Consider the following 19250-nt stretch of genomic DNA (forward strand, 5'->3'; position numbering starts at 1 on the left):
TTTGTTTTGGGTGTGTATTCCGTGAGCAAGTTAGAGAGCACATAGAGGGTGAAAAACATAGAGAAATTTTTGTGGGTAGAGATAGAGTTCTTGGGAAATACTGTGAGTGGGTGTACAAGGGTTTCAGGTATGGGTTATGTTGATTTAACTCAAGCTTATCTCATAGTGAAGTACTCTATCCGGGGACGGAGGCAAGATTTTGCCGAACCTCGTCAATCTCTTGTGTGCGCTATCTTTATTCATTGTTTTATATTATTCTGTTCAACTATGATTTATATTGTGGTGTGATTATTTCTGAATCTCACGAGATTAATGATTAATTAAGATACATTAAAATATATATTTAATTAATCAAAAGATGGGCCTTGGGATGCAAATCTGGTCATTTCAGTTCAATCACATTAGCAATGTTGTGTAGTAGTTGTTAACTTCTCATTGTGAAAATTTATATAATCGTATGTATCAGTCTATAATGTCTCATGGTCTTGTTTTTAAGGTTCGCTTATTTATGGCTTGAGGAGATTATGTCGAAGAAGAAACATGGCAGTGATGTATACCGCTGCGGGTTTTGAGCGTTCACAATTCAAATCAATTACATACTTTGCAGGTACTGTCTAATATTAAATTATGTGATTGCTTTTCTAGAAAAACTCAGTTCCTCCAATATCATTTCGTGGTCAAGGCTGCGTTTGAACTCCTAATTTGGGCCAGGAGGGCATGCCCTGATCTGATTGTCCTGATTGTCCTGTACTGGCCGGCAGTGAAGGAGATATATGAGATAGTGTCGATATGTAAAGCTCTTTTCACATTACGTTTTCTCAAACAGCTCCATTTACTTTATTTATTCATTCGTTTTTCACCTGCAGGTCGAATGTTCTTACCGAGTCTTTTCAAGCTCGTGTAATGTGACGAAACCGTTTTCGTTTTCGGTTACAATAGTTTGTTGATTTTTGCACTTGTATGGATCAATGATGTCTTTGTTGAATACTCTGAATTTACAATTCTGAACTCTCTCTAGATAACAAACTACTCTTGCATGAAATTTGGCTCCTCTGAGTCCCGCTTGGGAAAGTTCGAAGAAATTAGAACCAATAAAAATTCATTCATTTTAACAAAAACGAAAATTATGGTGCAAGTATAGTCGGCCAAACAAAAGAACTGGAAGAGATCTCTCCAAGAAAAAGAAAAGAAAAAAAGAACTGTGAACTGCAACTTCCAATGTCAAAGACCACGGCAAAACTGGTGTCCCTATATGAAGCACTAGGCTATTTCTGTCATATCAATTTGGTTCTGCTTCTTCAACAGGCCTAGCAGTCCATCCTGGTGGAAGTTTGTAGGTGGAAAATTTGAAACTCCTTCGTGTATAATTCTGCACACCACATACCTCTCAATCTGAAACAGAGAAAATAAAATGTCACAAACCAAACGACTTAAAAATTCACAATCTAAAACCAAAGCATTAAAAGAACTTTTCTGCATAGTTTATAGTCTCTATACCTTTGCCCTTATGCTATCATTGAGGACATGAGTAGGGACTATAAGAGGATTAACCCTGTACTCATGCATGATAAAGTCTGTTTCGATTCCGTTTGGTGCAGTTCCCTTGTGGAAGACCATAACTTTTTCGAACCCGACAGTTATGTCGCCATTGCCGTATTTAACCTCTTCTTCCTCACCATCTAAGTCCCAGTAACCACTCTTTGTCGTCCTTCTAGTTATCTTCCCTCTACTGCTGTAAACCTGTTCTGTATATGCGAAGTAAAAGGCCTCATTGCAGTCAACACCATGTTTGAAATCACCTGTGAACGGCATAACAATAATAATCGATTAGATCTGAACAATAACGGAACATGTTTGTAGTTTTAAGAACAAAAAACAAAAACTAATGACATAATCTAAACTCGGAAAAATTTGAAGCCTTTAGATATTTGAAACCTACCATTGGGGAGCTCATCCGGATCATGTTCATAAACAGAAATCTCTTTTATAATGTCGTTGATAGGAAGTTCCCGGCCCAAAATCTTGTTGAACAGATAGAATACAACAATCTGATCTTCGGACGGATCAAACCGATACCCTACTAAATGGATCTCTGCTTCTTTCTTCCCGTTTTCGATCTTCGAACACTTCAACAAATCAAAATCTTTTTCAGTTTCAGCAACTTGAGAAGTCGATTGTGGGGAAGGTAATGCCATGAAGAGAAGGACAATGATAACCTGAGCTTTGGTTTGCGTTTGAGTTGGTGAGTTGTGGGAGAAGCTTTGTTCTATAAAGCTGCATATATAGAAGAAAGAAGGGAGTCAACATAGGAAACTGTCTTTCACTTTGCATTAATTTCATTCACCACTTAGTATGTATTGGCTTATAAGTTATAAATAAATAAGGGCAAGTAGTACTTGACTTTTACTACTAATGAAAAAGCACGACAAGGCCAATGAGGGCTGGTTGAGTTGGCAAGGAGCGTTCTATTCGCTAGCAAGGTCCAGGTTCGAGTTTCGTTGATGACTATCCTTCTCTGTGAGTAATCTATAAAATTGAAAAAAGGGGCTAAGACCACGTCTATAAATGCTCAAAGAGGCCTTAATATGTGTTGGCCTTCGGATGAGATAGCCTCCCCTCCCCTCCCCTAAACTCTTTCCCCCCCCCCCCCCCCCCAAAAAAAAAGCACGACAACCCAAGGTAAGAAAAACTTATGGTGTGTTTACTATTCAGTAATTGGAATTCTCATCAGGAATTGAATTCTGCATATGGAGGATTAATGCGTTTACTTCACATCAAGGAATTGAAAAGTAAGTGGGGCCCACACAAAATTAGGAATTGAATTACTGATTTTGGAGGAATTCAATTCCTGAATGGGAGGTAGTATTCTAATTCCTAGAGAATGAACCCATTAGGAATTCACTTTTTTACCCATTATATCAACACACAATATTCAAAATTTCAAATTTGTCATCTACTTTAACCCAACAACAAGGGCATTTGAGTAATTAGTATCACTCCTACCTCAATTCCATATGGTTTAGTAAACAACTTCAATAGAAATATGGAATCTAACTCCCCTCAATCTATATGGTTTAGTAAACAACTTCAATAAGAATCCGGAATCTAATTCTCCTCAATCAAATTCCTCCTCAAACGACGTGGTATCCTATTATAGATATGAAAATTGGTTTTTAAGTTTTATCTTCCCCTTTTTCTGTAGATCCCTACGATCATTAGGGTAATAAGAAAAAGAAAAGGAAAACCCCATAAAATATGGCTAACTCTCCAACAATTCAAAATAAACATAATAACAAAAATCCATCATCCTACATTATGCCCGTCTCGTTTCACCCGAGTTCAACCCCAGTAGTTTACAAATCGTTTTGTCAAGGTTTTAGAGTTAGTCCTACAAACTCGTATACATGCGGTGGTCAAAGGTTTATATCCTAATTCATCTTTTGCACAACTGGTTTGCAGCGCTATGGATCCTCGTATACTGAACCCTGCTGCTGGTGATGCAGCTCATGATCATAGATTCATAGGAAAAATACAATTAAAACATGTCGAGAAAGAAAAGGAGGATGAAAAACTCACCGAGATTGGGTTTGGGTCGGCGCCAAAAACCAAGAGAGAAGGCGAAATGAAATGATCAATGTATTTGCGAAACAGAGTCTCTAGGGTTTTAATGCTGGCACCATTTTGTGATGAAGAGTGATGCCATTTATTGGTATTTATAATGTAATTTTTCAGCGAAAATGAAGAGCGTTATCGTCTTGCACGCGTGAGTCTTGGTGGCCAAATGAAGCGGCAGCGGCGCCCAAACCCATTCCAAATATTTCATATGTTCGGGTCGGGTGGGTCGATAGAATCGAATAAATATTAATAACAAAGTCAGCGACGTCGTTTTGTCTCGCCCGAAACGAAAACGAAACCCTTCTGTCTCTGTAGAGTGCTGTAGCAGAACGGACTTTACTCTCGCTGTGTCTCCAACTTCAAACCGAAGTATGAGTCTCTGATCTTCAGCTGAAATCGACTTCCTCTTCTCGTCAAAGAGGTACTTCTTAAATCTCAAGCTCTGTCTTCTAATTTTCTTTAATTTCCTGCGTAAGCTTGAATAATTGATTTCTAGTTCTTGTTTCGATTTGAGTTGATTTTGTCAATCGTTTAGTTTCTAGGGGTTTCTATCGATATTAATTAGGGTTCCCAGTCTGCAGAGGCTTGTTTGTTTAACAAAAAAGTTACTGCTTGAAATTGTTGATAGTTTTTCCTTTTCTCCTTGTCATTTCTAATAATGTATTCGCTTTGAGAGTGCATAAATTATAATGAAAGTCTTTACATCTGAATCTCACTACAATGGTCGTATTTGAATTTGATATCCCTATTCAGGTTTGATTTATAGCTATGTTAGTTGGAATAGGAATGTTGGTAAATCTGATTTGGGAGTCCATTATACACATTCACGCTTACTGCAAATTACAAACTATGTCTTTCATGCTAATGGATAACTCTGTTCATGTGAACTAGCAGCTATCCGAGCATCATTTTTGAATCCCGAGCAGTTGGGATATTATTTTGGGTAGTCAAAAGTAGCCAGGTTTTTCAGAAAATGGCATTGGTTGTAATCTGTGGACAACCCTGTAGTGGGAAGTCAATGGCTGCATTCTGCCTAGCTGAGGCTCTCAAAGAATCAGGATGCAACCAAACAGTCAGGGTTATTGATGAAACTTCCTTTCATCTTGACCGCAATGAGAGCTATGCCAATATGCCTGCAGAGAAGAATTTAAGAGGAGTGCTGAGATCGGAAGTTGATAGATCGGTGTCGAAAGACAGTATCATAATAGTAGATTCTTTGAATAGCATCAAGGGTTACAGGTACGAGCTGTGGTGTTTGGCTCGTGCTGCAGGAATAAGATACTGTGTTTTATATTGTGATGCTGATGAAACCCATTGTAGAAAATGGAATGAAGAGCGCAGGGAGAAGGGAGAAGGTGCTTATAGTGATAAGATATTTGAAGATTTGATAAGAAGGTTTGAGACTCCAGATAGAAGAAATCGGTGGGATTCACCATTGTTTGAGTTATGGCCACATAAAGAGGGAATAGAAAATACTTCTGCTGCCATTGTAGATGCTATTTCGTATTTGACAAAGAAGGCAGACTCAAAGTCACGGGATGTTAAAACTTTGCAGCCAACTATCGCAACACAGAATACAAGGTTTTCCGAGGCAAATTCTCTGTATGAGTTGGACAGAGCAACCCAGGAGGTGATCAATGCTATTGTGGAAGCACAATCCCAGGCACTTGGAGGGCCTTTAAATGGAGTTTCTGTTGGTCAGGGGTTACCACCTATCAATATTTCCAGAGCAGTAGGGCTTCCAGAGCTTCGTAGGCTGCGGCGAACTTTCATAAAATTGACGGGGCAAACGAGTTTAAGTGGGCCACCTCCACCTTCTGATGCAGACAATGCAAAAAGGATGTTCGTTGATTACTTGAATAGGGAACTGGAAACTGCTTGAAGGAGGAAAAGAAGGATGATGTTAGAGTTTTTGGGAGGCTTCCTTCAGTTATCTCTGTGTTATATCAGTCTAGGTTTGTGCCAGATTCTTCGGCTAGCAAACACAGATGAACGGTTCCTGGTTGAACTGACAGGAACTGGTGTTGGGTTTCACATATACCTCAATATCTCTTGTTCAACACCATTACAACTCCTACAATGTATTATTTTGAAACTGCTTTTTTCCTACTCTCAATATAATTCTCAAGTTTTGTTTTAATTAATAACTTGATGGCATGGCCCTGAAATCTGATAAGTTGATATCCCCGTCTGCGAGGGACTCTTTAGTCTGCTTTGTATGTGAGCACATAGATTTTGTTTAGTTGATGTAAGTTGCTGTTAAAATCCTTGAAGAGCAAGGGATGTCATTAAAAGGTCTGGTTTTATTATGGTTGAGTTTGAGTTTAGCTTGATAAATTCTCTGATTCAATTTGGATATGCAACCCTGATAAATGGCAATTCCCCATTTTGGAGAAAGACCCAGACTTCTGGTTGAAATTGGCAAGAGATGAGCAAGGGATTATGGAGCAAAACCCTTATTAATATATACGTAATTTTTTTGGTTTAGGTGCATAAACAGAAAACCCACATGGTTTGATTTTATGGAATTAAAGCGGTCATATATTTTTCCCGGTCAAGAATCTCCCATGACCCCAATCAAGGCAAATGTTGACCATCAAACAATACAAGGCTTCTTCTTCACACAAAAAGATAAAAACGAAAAACAAAAAAGGCGAGGCTTAAACCTCTATGATTGGGACAGCTCATATTCTAGCAGCACCACTCTGGACCACCACAGTTGGCAAAAAAAACTCGCAACTAAAGCAGCAACATCACGCACGGCTCATATTTTTATTGGGTGAATGGAAGTTGGGTACCAGCCAAGATCAACCCAAATTAATTGAATAATGGAATTGGTTTCGTCTGGGCAATTTTGGGTTGGTTGGTTTCAAACACACAAACGTGACAATTTAAATAAAAAGTTAAAAAAAGAATAAAGGGAAAACATTTTGACAACGACGTGGTTGAAATAAATTGGAATTATTGGAGAGGGGCTTTGTTTTGTGATGATGGGTCTACGACACACACGCGGCAAAGGAAGCTAAAAATTAGCCAAATGGAGTCTTATTAAAACTAATTAATCCACTTACCAATGACGGCTAAATCACAGCCGTCCATTCTTTTTCCATCGGAAGGCCAGTCCTGTTGGCATACGTCATGGCGTAGACAAAAAACAACGAAAAACAAATAGTAATTAAAAAAGTAAAAAAAAAAGTGCAAAACACAATAAATCACAATGATTCCCATAAATTCATTTTAGTTTTTATATATTATAAACATTGAATGATTGTTTTTGTCTAAATATGCGAGCCCTCTGGATCTGATTTAAGTATGAGAGATATAAATAAACCTCAACACGAACTCAAAAACAGAAAACACAAATAACTCAAGTAACTAGAATTCCTATAAATTTGGACTGATAAATAAAGTTAGACTCTTTCTGTGTTTTGGAGCTTTTGAATCTCTCTCTTCAACGACCCAAAACCGGTAAGCATTCCCAAAACCCTAATTGTCAGTTCTGAGAATGAGTTTCTTTTTCCTGTTATTAAATTCCGGGATTAATTGCTTTTTGATTATATATGGGATGTTAGTGGTTCCTTTTGCTTTTGATTGGATCTGAGTTGAAATTTTTGTTTTCCATTTCGGGATCTGGAATTTGTCTCACTGATATCTAAAAAAGGAAAGTGATGCATTTATTCTGGGCTTATCGTGCTCTGTTTGGTTGCTGGGAAGCGTGGAAAATGAAAATGGAATTTGGAATCTTGTCAATGGAATCTGTTGTAAGATTCACTTGTAGTTTTCTCAGCAACCAAATGGGGACTTTTTCTTCGGGACAGTTATTGTGATGGATTGATTTGGTGGATCTTTGGTTTTTGCTGCAGGTTGCTCTTGGCTGAACACTTTGTCCTAGTCCTGTTTCTTTCCGAATTTGGCATTTACTTAATTGGTGGTGCAAACTTTCAAAATTTGCTGATTCATACTGAATTGTGTTGGGTTGTGATCTGAAGTTCTTTTCTGATGGCACAATCAGAAAGTGAAGATTTGCAGATGTTATTTTGGAAGAAGTGGAATTTATTCTTTCAATGCTTGTAGGATTCAACCGGACTCACGGAAATATACACAGAAGCTTGTATGTTATGATAGGTTATGGTTTTCGCAATTCTTGGATATTTAAACTGAAGGACTTGGTGATTTAGTGGGCCTATTTTGGAATTCTTAAGTCGGGGTTGCACGATTCGGACATGAGAAGCTCCTGGTCCAATAAACTTTCTCTCATTTTTGGCCCTAGACCGCCACTCAATTGGTTACTCTTGTGCCTCGTTAGTGTTCTTGCACTAATTGCAGTGTTGGGATCATCCTCTTCAAATACATTTGACTCTCTAACTCCCGTTTCAGTACCGGACATCTATACAAACTATAGGAGGCTAAAGGAGCAAGCAGCGGTTGATTATCTGGAGCTGAGGTCTCTCTCACTAGGGGCTAGTCGACAAAGAGAGCTTGGTCTTTGTGGCAGAGAAAGAGAAAATTATGTGCCTTGTTACAATGTTTCAGCAAACCTTTTTGGGGGGTTTAAAGATGGGGAGGAGTTTGATAGGCATTGTGAAGTATCAAGAAACAGAGAACGGTGCCTAGTTCGCCCTCCTAAGGACTATAAGATTCCCCTGAGGTGGCCAGCTGGTAGGGATGTGATATGGAGTGGAAACGTGAAGATAACCAAAGACCAATTTCTTTCGTCTGGGAGCATGACCAAAAGGTGCTTCCCAGTTGAAGCAATATATTTGACAGCTTTTAAATAATTGATGATCTTTTATCTTCACCAGTGATTAAAACATTTAAATTTCTCGACTCTATGCAAATTGTATTAGTTTTGGTGTTTTCTTTTCTTTTCGTTTGTGAGTGACTAATTATTTCTGTGTAGAGTCATTCTTTAACTTCTTTACAATTTATTCAGGTTGATGTTACTAGAAGAAAATCAAATTGCCTTTCACTCTGAGGATGGTTTGATTTTTGATGGTGTCAAGGATTATTCTCTTCAAATTGCGAAGATGCTCGGTTTAAGTGATGACTCTCAATTTCTTCAAGCTGGTGTAAGCCTTCTTTGTGAATTACAATTATAATTATCTTCTTTGTGTTACTGTTAGATTTCAAAGAGGCCAGAGTGTATTACATACGTATCTCTTTTGTTATCTCAAAGTCCAAAATTTAGGTTTATGCTGGAAGCAAAAAAAACATGCAACTTTTGCTTCTTGTTTGTGATAAATGTAACGTCAGAACTATCTATGTTAAACTACAGGTGCAAACTGTACTAGATATTGGTTGCGGTTTTGGTAGCTTTGGAGCTCATTTAGTATCACTAAATGTAATGGCTATTTGTATCGCGGCATATGAGGCAACTGGCAGTCAAGTTCAATTGACCCTTGAGAGAGGTCTTCCAGCAATGATTGGCAACTTCATTACAAGACAGCTTCCATATCCAGCATTGTCCTTTGAGATGGTTCATTGTGCTCAATGTGGTATTGTTTGGGACAAAAAAGGTAATTTGGACTTTATTAGGCATATTTCTTACATTTTGGGCTTCCTTTGGGGTTGAGTAGCCTCTATCTCTCTTCTGCTAATAGCCTTAGAAGATGAGTTGTCTTATGCTTTTTCGAATACCCTTCCTCTCATGTAACCATAATTAATTCATGAATCAGATTGGACGTTGCTTTTAGAAGTTGACCGGGTACTCAAGCCTGGTGGCTACTTTGTTTTGACCTCATCCACAAGCCAGCCATATGGAAGTTCATTGAGCATGAAGAATAGCATGTTGACACCAATGGAGGAAATGACCCCGAAAATCTGTTGGACTCTAAAAGCTCAGCAATATGAAACTTTTATATGGCAGAAAACTGTGGATTCTGATTGCTATACATCTCGGTGAGGATAGTTACAACATTGCCTCCGTCTCTTGTGAAAATTCAGTACTGTTTAAAGCTTTGATATTTGAAAATTCAGTACTGTTTAAAGCTTTGGTATTGACTTGCGCCATTGAATTAGTGTATTCAAAGAGCCCCACTTATTTTCCTCTTCCTCTGAAAAAGAACCCTAGTAATGTTTTTCTTTCTGTTCTTTATTGTAGCAAGCAGGGTGCTATACCACTTTGTAATGAAGGGCATGATGTTCGGTCATATTATAAGCCTCTCGTATCATGTATAAGTGGGACCACCAACAAACGCTGGACTCCAATCCGAAATAGGTCCTCGAGTCCCCATCAGTTGAACTCTGCTGAGCTTGAAATTCATGGAAAGTACTATTCCATCATCTGGTTTTTTTTTTTTGGGTCTTCTCTCTTTTAGGGAGAGTGGTTGGTTCCAACTTCCAAATGCATTAAAATCTTTATGGTTGTATCTCTGCCAAGATCATTCAGTTCTACGCTTCACTTCATGGTGCTCTGCCAGCATATTGATATCCTTTTATCTTTGCAGGAGTTCAGCCTGACGATTTCTTTGAAGACTTACAGATTTGGAGATCAGCTCTGAGAAACTATTGGTCCTTGCTTACACCCTTGATTTTCTCTGACCATCCAAAGAGACCAGGTGATGAAGACCCATTACCTCCATTCAACATGATTCGCAATGTGATGGACATGAGTGCTCACTATGGGGGTTTAAATGCTGCTTTTCTGGAGGAAAGAAAATCAGTTTGGGTGATGAATGTAGTGCCTGTCAATGCTCTCTATACACTTCCTCTCATACTAGATCTAGGTTTTGCTGGTGTTTTGCATGACTGGTAAGTTGTTGGTTTCATTTCCTTCAGAAACTCTGTTGGCTAACTTGATATTTGAAGCTTCTTTCAGTGTATCTAAGATGCACTGTGTTTTTTCGAGGGCAAAAAAAAATTTGAGAATGACTAACTCTAACTAAGGTTGACAGAGTTTAAATTTAAAAAAGCTAGGACTCATTTGTGCTCTTTATATCCTATTTTCTTTCCCTTTCTATAAATGTGTGCCTGCAAGTCTATGTTGATTGCAATTTAAGACTTGACGTAGAGTCATAGTTGTGATCTATCTGTTGGTGCAGGTGTGAACCTTTCCCTACATATCCTCGAACATATGATTTGCTGCATGCGAATGGGCTGCTCTCGCATCTGTCTTCAGAGAGGTGCAGCATGATGGATTTATTCTTGGAGATGGATCGGATTCTGCGACCTGAGGTACTTTTATTTCCCACCTTGCTTGTATTTCTATACTCCAAGATGCACATTAAGATGAAGAAGTCTGTTGCCTGTCTTTCCTTGTTTTGTTCCTAATATTGATTTTTCTAATCCACCTTTACAAATCTTGTTTTTCTCTCCTTATTTCTTCAATAATATCGCTTGCCATCTTGGCATGCGACGATCAAGGCCTCAACAAGTCCATTTTGTGATATTTTCTAATGCAAATAATTATAACCTTCTTCTATATTTCGGTGTTTTGTGATGAAATCCCGTTTTGAGATATGAATTATGGCCGGTTGGCAGGGATGGGTTGTTCTCTGTGATAAAGTGGGAGCTATTGAGATGGCGCGCATGTTTGCTACACAAATACGTTGGGAAGCAAGGGTGATCGACCTTCAGAATGGCAGTGACCAACGGCTACTTGTTTGCCAAAAACCATTCGTGAAAAAATGATTGTTTTACTTCAGGAGATTTCATCATTGCCGAAGTGTACAATTGTTTTTCCTCTTTTTTCTCTGGTAATTTCTCTCATCTTTCCAGAATTCAAATTCAGACTATGTAAATGTAGTGCATCGACCCAATTGAGTTTGTATCTAGTTGTCAATCTTGAATTTAACTATGTTTTTTGTGTTGTTGAGCAGATTATATGAATTTGACAACAAAATGTAATACATGCTCAGAATCCGAAGAACCTTGAAGACGCTCATGAGTCATCACAGGGAGAGTGAGCATGTGGAAGCTGTAGATTAGAAGATTGGCACAGAAGTAGCTGCAACTCTTTTTTTTTTTTCTTTTTTTTCTTTCTATTTTTTGGTTTAAGGCGTTTGTAGCAATTCATTCATCCATTATTTCTTTCCTTTTTTTTTTCCTCGTGCAAATTTTTTTTCTTTGTGGGTCTTATTTGTTTATTCATTTTGATATTGGACACGTTTTTGTAAGAACAAATCCCTCCTGCTCATGAGTAAAGATGTCATATCATCGTGTCCACAGATTGAAGCAATTTGTTAATGATTAATAAATGAAAATAATAATTTAAAATTATTTATTTTGTTTCGCATTCCAAATTCATGATTGACTATCCTATACCAGTCTTCTAGAAACATCTAGGAGCTTCTAGAGAACAGAACCAAAACCAAAACACAAAGGCCAAAAGAAAAAAGAAAGTAATATCGTTGGTTCGAATTCTTGTAGTGATGATATATGAAGGCATTTTTTTCCCAAATGCCTTTGCAATAATAACATGATCTAAGTGTGCTTGTTAGTTTTATCACACCTCCTTTTAATCATCTGCCCTAAACACTTGTGTTGCTTCACGCACCTTTCTCGACCTCAAAAGCCCCTTGATCAACCCATATGGTACACGTTGATATCCGGTTTTTCGACCCCTTCCACAATCTTTATTGCCACTCTAACTCTACCTCTTGCTAAGAGCCAGTAATCAAGTGATGCCAATGTTGAGGAATTGTGGATGAATTCTTTGGTGTGATCGTCACACCACTATGTTACTTTGACAATATAGATATTCGGACACCATTATGTGACATTCTTTGTGATGATAGCACCCAAGTGGGATCATGAAATTTTGTCCTTTTTAGACATCATTGGGAATATAGCAATGCCACTCTTCCATATATTGGAGGAGAAATATAAGTTATAGTTGTACTAATAATAAATGGCATTGGAGCATCTGATTGATGAAAGACTTTTTGAATTTTTTTTATTTTTATTTTGTTTGAAAAAGTTTAGGAGGAGATTGGCTACTCTCACAACCAGCACTAGGCCATATCCACAACCTCGAGCCGGAAGGACTTATGCATGGCACTCAACTGTCAGCTACCACCTGTATGGATTTATATAGGAAATTATAGATCGCGCACCAACATGAATTTATTTAGGGAAATTACAGTCCCTAAACAACCCAAATGCCGTCCCCACAGCAGTAAAACACTGTGAACAAGAGAGTTGAAGCTAATTATTTATAAAAGCTGAAAGATTAACCATGTTGGTGGAAAATAATCGTATTTAAAAATGAAAACCTTGCACGCGGAAAAATATAATTGGATTTAAACACAATTGGATGTAGCAAAAATCAAATTTTAATCCTACAAACTATTGGAATTTGAATTGTCTCAGATATCAAAAAACAAATAATAAAAAAAGGATACCAATTCAGATATGGTTAGAATTCCTTTGTTCTTTTAGCTTGTTAGTAACTCTGTTGACCTATAAATGCCAAGCCAACAAGCCCTAGCAAAATTATAGCATCCCCATTGTTTCTTTTTCTGCCTCTTTAGCGTACTATATTCAGGTCTTTCGATGGCCAAAGAAAGTCGCCCAAGGAAACTGGTAAAATCGAGATATGTATGTATAAACCCTCAGCTCCCAACCGAAATCATATTCTATCATATACTCCCACGGCTACCACCAAAGGCTCTGATGCGGTGCAAGTGCGTATGCAAGTCTTGGTCTTCCCTCTTCCGCAGCCCTTCCTTTGTCACCGCCTTCAACAATTTTCACTGCAACAACAGAAACAAGAGCACCACTAACTTCCTTTTCAAAAAGAATAGCCGTTTGTTCTCTTCAAAGATAGAGGAGCGACAAGGAGAGAATAATATTCTAATTCCAACACCCATCGCCCAACTTCCACTCACGACTCGGAGCAAATTTCTCGAACGTTATCCTGATCATGTGCAGTATATTCTAAATCCAACACCTGTTGCCGAACTTTCATACCTGGTTCGATGCGAAGCTCTCGAATGTCGTCCTAATCGTGTGCAGTGTGTCCATGGCTTGGTTTGTGCATCCTCTAGGTGTGGTCCTGTTTTCATACTTAACCCTAGCACTCAAGAGTCCATCGAACTTCCCCATGTAATAGATAATTACCGCTTCGCATACGCTACATATCACTTCGGCTATAGTCCACTGACTAACGAGTATAAGGTTCTCCAGATCTTGTCCTTTCGTCGCAACCGACTTAGGCCTAGGCATATTCGGTTCAACACATTCACCCTAGGTAGGGATTCTTCTTGGAGGCCATTGCAGGTAGACCCTGCCCACCTTCGTTTTTTTGATGCTCGAGTTCACGCCACTGAGGTAAGGAATGGGAGAAGTACTGGATGTTTGTGCCTGAATGGGGCCATACACTGGATCCATGGGACGCAGAAAATAATAGTGGTATTTGACGTTAGAGAGGAGACCTTCAGACTGGTGTCACTACCTGAAGAATATGCACCAGAGTTTCGTCCAGATAATTATGGCCGCAATAGGATTGCGTTCCCTACAGGTGTTGTTGAGGTGGGAGGATGTGTGGGTGTGTTTGCTGACAGGTCGTGGAGACACAACGAGACAGTGTTGTGGATTTTGAAGGACTACCAGAACCCTGTGTGGGTTAAGGAGACTATTACCGCGATGCCAAGAGGAGCAGGCTACGTTGAAGCTTTGGGTACAATCCATACAGGTGAGCTAGCGCTCGCACTCTATTTTCATGGAAATTCACCAAGATTTGACGACGGTCCACCTCAATTGCTTCTTTATGATATGGAGAGCAAACAATATAGAATACTTGATTTTGTTTTTCCTAATAATATGGGAGTTGCTCGGGGAATACCGATTAAGTTAATTGCTAGTTATGATGATAGCATTGCCCCCTTAAAATGAGATGGATGATGGCCAACCTTATAGCTATCTAGGGTTTATCATCTCTTACTAGTAAATACATGCAATTCTTTGTTATGCTTCCTATCCATTATAATGAAAAATAGATAGATATTTTGGGTCTTTCTCGTTCTTCGCACACTACTATGCATCTACATAAGTTTAGAGGAAAGAGTTCTAAGCAGTGTTGGTTGCATTTGTGTTTATAAGTGATTTTGATGGAAGCAAATCACCCACAGCACAAAACCTTTCAATCAACTCCTTCAACTTAAAAACTATAATCAAACTGATACCCATCCATGGCCTTATTCAAAAATTCAACGCACTTGTTCTTGTTCAATCCTTGGCCTTGCCCAAAGTCTGTAACCTAAAAAAAGACTGCTCATTCCGGCGGTAGCTAATTTGGTATAAGCACGAAAAATCATGTAATCATTCTTGATATTAAATTCGTGAAGATCTTGAATTTATTGTAAAAATATTTCATTATATAGTATGCTGCATGTGTTTGGTTTGTATTCTTGTAGTGATATCTATTATATGATCGCATTTTTTTGGGACTCGAGAGTCGGGATTCAGTTCTTTAGAAAAGTGAAAATTATTAGGTGAGTGGGAGTGTTAATTTAATACAATTAATCTGATTTAGACGGATTAAAATCCGATAGTGGTTAATATTCTTTTAAATACGTATAAATGCACCAATACTAAATGCAAGACTCCGGATCCCTAATGGGGTTTGCCTCCGCAGACGTTTCTAAACCCTAAACAATCCAAATGCCCATCTACCAAGTACACACCACCTCCCTTGTGCTCCCTAGCCTTCAGCTGTTCAACCCCACAGCCAGGGACGGATTCCAGGGGTCAACATCCCGACGGCTACTTGATATTGATTTCGGAGCTGAGGTACATTCATCTGACCAATGTACCTTGAAAGCATGGGAAATTGAGTTGCAAAGACTTGCCTAGTTTCTAGCTTTACTGAAATTGTAAACAAAAAGAGATGAGAAAAATTAGATAAGGAGGAGATTTTAGAACGCAAAGATTCAGATAATTCATCAAGTTTGAACAGATCGACAAAAATCATCAAGAAATTGATAGATCCTAAAACAAGATTGATGCCGACAGATTGACAAAAATCCTCAAGAAACTGATAAACCCAGAAACAAGATCAATTTTTGGAACCAAATGACAAAGTTAAAACTTGAAAAAGAACAGAGTCCAATAATTCACCAAATCTATTGTTCTAGCCATTAGGACACAAAATGGCAGAAAGGTCATCAAATTTAAACAGATTTTAAACAAAACAATACTAGAAAACACAAATCAATGATTCAGAAAATTAATTTAACGAAATGAACTTTAAACTTGAACAAAAACAGAGCCCCAAAAAACCATGTTTATGCCAGAATATTGGCAAAGTACAGTGATTGTTCAATTTCCAAATTTCTACATTTCTAAAACCCAGCTAGAAAGATCATAACTTGAAAAAGAACAAATTCCCAAGATACATTTACAATTAATACCCAAATCTGGGAACTGAAACTGATATGGGGAGGCAGTGGCGGATCCAGAAATTTTTCAGGAAAGGGGCAATAAATAAAAGACTAAAAGTTCAAAAATAAAATAAAATTAGACAACCACATACCTTTAGAATTTAACGAAGATTAATCTAAACAAATCAATTTCAATTAATCTAATTGAAATGCATATCAAATTATCAATTAAATAAATAAATCATAATTGATCATACATCGAGTCATATGCTATTATATTGATCATACAAAATACAGAGAGAGAGCCAAATCAATAATTATAATAACAATTATTATTAATTATAATAATAAACATATTATAAATAAATAACAAACAAAAAAATGAAAAAAAAAATAGAAGAAATGCTGGCCGTGGTCAAAGCTCTTATCAAGAGTGACAGGCTCCTCACTCAGCGATGATAATCAATTTAGTTAACTTAATAATTATCATCAATTCAACGCAAGGTATGGGCTGGGCTTCTTCAACGCACGGCTAATTAGTAATTGCCTTTTCTTCAATTCAAGTGATAAGTCGTGGGAAGGCAGGTTTCCTATTTCTTTTTTTTTTTATAAACTTTCCTGGCCCAAAACTACGTCGTTTTAGCCAGGATTTTTTAAAAAGCACATAAGAGCCGCGCGCACAGTGCATCATCTTCGCCTGAAGCAAAGAACAAAGCCTCTTTGAGGCATTTTCTCAAATAGGTTGTGGGCACTAGCAGAGGGGCATTTTCAGGCACCACCAAAGCTTTTTCTGGCTAGGGGAGGTTCAGCTGCACCTCCTTGCGCCTACGTGGATCCGCCAGTGTGGGGAGGGGAGGTATCGGGCTCTGTGTGTTAAACAGAGTCTGCGCCTTTTTCTTATTTTTTCTCTCTTAAAACGTGAGACAAAACAACGTGGTTTTGGCCTTTAAAATAATAATAATAATAAAAAAAAACATTAGTAGAACGACGTCGTTTTGACGTCGAGGAAAAACAAACACTAGTAAAAAAAAACCCTTGCGCGACCAAATTTTGCGCGACGAAACACAATTCGTCGCTCAAAGTCTTACGCGACTAAATTTTGCGCAACGAAACACAAATCGTCGCACAAAATCACTTTGCGCGACGAAGTGTGGTTCGTCTCGTAAAGTCTTTACAAAAATAAAGAAAATAAAAAATTATTTGTAAAAATCTTTCATGACTTTGCGCGACGAAAAAATAAAATTTGGTGCACAAAATCTTGCGCGACGAAGTGTGTTTCGTCTCGCAAAGTCTTTACAAAAATAAATAAAATAATTTTTTTTTATAAAAATCTTTGCATGACTTTGCGCGACGAATTTCTAAACTTCGTCTCGCAAAGTCTTTACAAAAATAAAAATAAATAAAATAAAAAAATTATTTTGTTAGAAAAATATAATATTTTAAATGTATTATATTTTAAATTGACGATCAAATTGGTTCATTGTATTCATATAGGGTCAAGGAGTGTAGCTGTAAAAAATCATCAAAATCGAAATTGAAATAACCTTTAAATCGTGATTTTCCGTTTATAACCGTCGAAAAGTTTTGTCCTATTACTTGATCTCTGAATGTTTATTTTTTCCGATTTTTGGCGTATATGATCTCGAAGTATAAACAAACAAGTTTGATGGTTGGATCTTTGAAACTAGTTTCGTAGAATGCGTATGCCATCAAAACAATATATTCACTAACAATTAAGAGTTTATTTATACTTTCATTAAATACAACATAAGATTTTGTGGTATCCACTAGTGTAAATATTTTAAATTGACGATCAAATGGAGTCATTGTATTCATATAGGGTCAAGGAGTGTAGCTGTAAAAAATCATCAAAATCAGAGTTGAAATAACCGTTAAATCGTGATTTTTCATTTATAACCGTCGAAAAGTTTTGTCGTATTACTTAATCTCTGAATGTTTATTTTTTCCAATTTTTGGCGTATATGATCTCGAAGTGTAAACAAACAAGTTTGACGGTTGGATCATTGAAACTAGTTTCGTAGAATGCATATGCCATCAAAACAATATATTCACTAACAATTAAGAGTTTATTTATACTTTTATTAAATATAACATAAGATTTTGTGGTATCCACTAGTGTAAATATTTTAAATTGACGATCGAATGGAGTCATTGTATTCATATAGGGTCAAGGAGTAGCTGTAAAAAATCATCAAAATCAGAGTTGAAATAACCGTTAAATCGTGATTTTTCATTTATAACCGTCGAAAAGTTTTGTCATATTACTTAATATCTGAATGTTTATTTTTTCCGATTTTTGGCGTATATGATCTCGAAGTGTAAACAAACAAGTTTGACGGTTGGATCATTGAAACTAGTTTCGTAGAATGCATATGCCATCAAAACAATATATTCACTAACAATTAAGAGTTTATTTATACTTTTATTAAATATAACATAAGATTTTGTGGTATCCACTAGTGTAAATATTTTAAATTGACGATCGAATGCAGTCATTGTATTCATATAGGGTCAAGGAGTGTAGCTGTAAAAAAATCATCAAAATCAGAGTTGAAATAACCGTTAAATCTTGATTTTTCGTTTACAACCGTCAAAATGTTTTGTCCCATTACTTGATCTCTAAAAAAAAAAAATTCCTGATTTTTAGCGTATATGATCTCGATGTGTAAACAAACAAGTTTGATGGTTGGATCGTTGAAACTAGTTTCGTAGAATGTGTATGCCATCAAAACAATATATTCACTAACAATTAAGAGTTTATTTATACTTTTATTAAATATAACATAAGATTTTGTGGTATCCACTAGTGTAAATATTTTCAATTGATGATCGAATGCAGTCATTGTATTCATATAGGGTCAAGGAGTGTAGCTGTAAAAAATCATCAAAATCAGAGTTGAAATAACCGTTAAATCTTGATTTTTCTTTTATAACCGTCGAAATGTTTTGTCCCATTACTTGATCTCTTAATGTTTATTTTTTCTGAATTTTGGCGTATATGATCTCGAATTATAAACAAACAAGTTTGACGGTTGGATCGTTGAGTAGCTTTAAAATTGTTTATTTTGTACGTATAACACTTAAGAAATTGAATAGTATATATATTTATTAGTAGCTTTAAATTTTTTTAAGACTTTGCGCGACCAATATAATAATTCGTCGCGCAAAGTATACTCTAAAAATTTCGGCGGGTACCAAAAATGGGAATTTAAAAAAAAAAAAAAATACGACTTTGCGGGACGAATATATAGTTCGTCGCGCAAAGTTTTGTGGGACAAATATATAGTCTTTCGT

At 37.0% G+C, this 19250-nt stretch overlaps 4 protein-coding genes across 4 annotated transcripts; 3 read left to right on the forward strand and 1 right to left on the reverse strand.

The window, feature by feature from the left end:
- Positions 1–1078: 1078 nt before the first annotated feature.
- LOC110751340 (NAC transcription factor 29) lies at positions 1079–3809 on the reverse strand. The gene is made up of 6 exons (XM_021951793.2): positions 3762–3809; positions 3577–3656; positions 2217–2274; positions 1940–2126; positions 1498–1799; positions 1079–1392 (listed from the first exon to the last, which is right to left on the reverse strand). The coding sequence occupies exons 1-6, from the start codon at positions 3807–3809 to the stop codon at positions 1261–1263; spliced, it is 807 nt and encodes a 268-aa protein (XP_021807485.1). The 3' UTR covers positions 1079–1260.
- DRL1 (KTI12-like, chromatin associated protein) lies at positions 3646–5762 on the forward strand. The gene is made up of 2 exons (XM_021951844.2): positions 3646–4036; positions 4510–5762. The coding sequence occupies exon 2, from the start codon at positions 4589–4591 to the stop codon at positions 5495–5497; it is 909 nt and encodes a 302-aa protein (XP_021807536.1). The 5' UTR covers positions 3646–4036; positions 4510–4588; the 3' UTR covers positions 5498–5762.
- Positions 5763–6878: 1116 nt separating this feature from the next.
- Positions 6879–11832, forward strand: LOC110751315 (putative methyltransferase PMT5). Its single transcript, XM_088246941.1, has 10 exons — positions 6879–7083; positions 7479–8350; positions 8549–8684; positions 8891–9131; positions 9291–9513; positions 9716–9878; positions 10061–10365; positions 10656–10788; positions 11095–11309; positions 11433–11832. Exons 2-9 carry the CDS (start codon positions 7839–7841, stop codon positions 11242–11244), a joined length of 1863 nt encoding a protein of 620 aa, XP_088103067.1. The 5' UTR covers positions 6879–7083; positions 7479–7838; the 3' UTR covers positions 11245–11309; positions 11433–11832.
- Positions 11833–13107: 1275 nt separating this feature from the next.
- Positions 13108–14448, forward strand: LOC110751339 (putative F-box protein At5g62660). The gene is made up of 2 exons (XM_088248628.1): positions 13108–13418; positions 13497–14448. The coding sequence occupies exons 1-2, from the start codon at positions 13108–13110 to the stop codon at positions 14446–14448; spliced, it is 1263 nt and encodes a 420-aa protein (XP_088104754.1).
- The last annotated feature ends 4802 nt before the right edge of the window (positions 14449–19250 follow it).

The sequence above is a fragment of the Prunus avium genome, chromosome 1 (genome assembly GCF_965620075.1).
Source record: "Prunus avium chromosome 1, drPruAviu1.hap1.1, whole genome shotgun sequence".
In the NCBI taxonomy this organism is placed as follows: Eukaryota; Viridiplantae; Streptophyta; class Magnoliopsida; order Rosales; family Rosaceae; genus Prunus; species Prunus avium.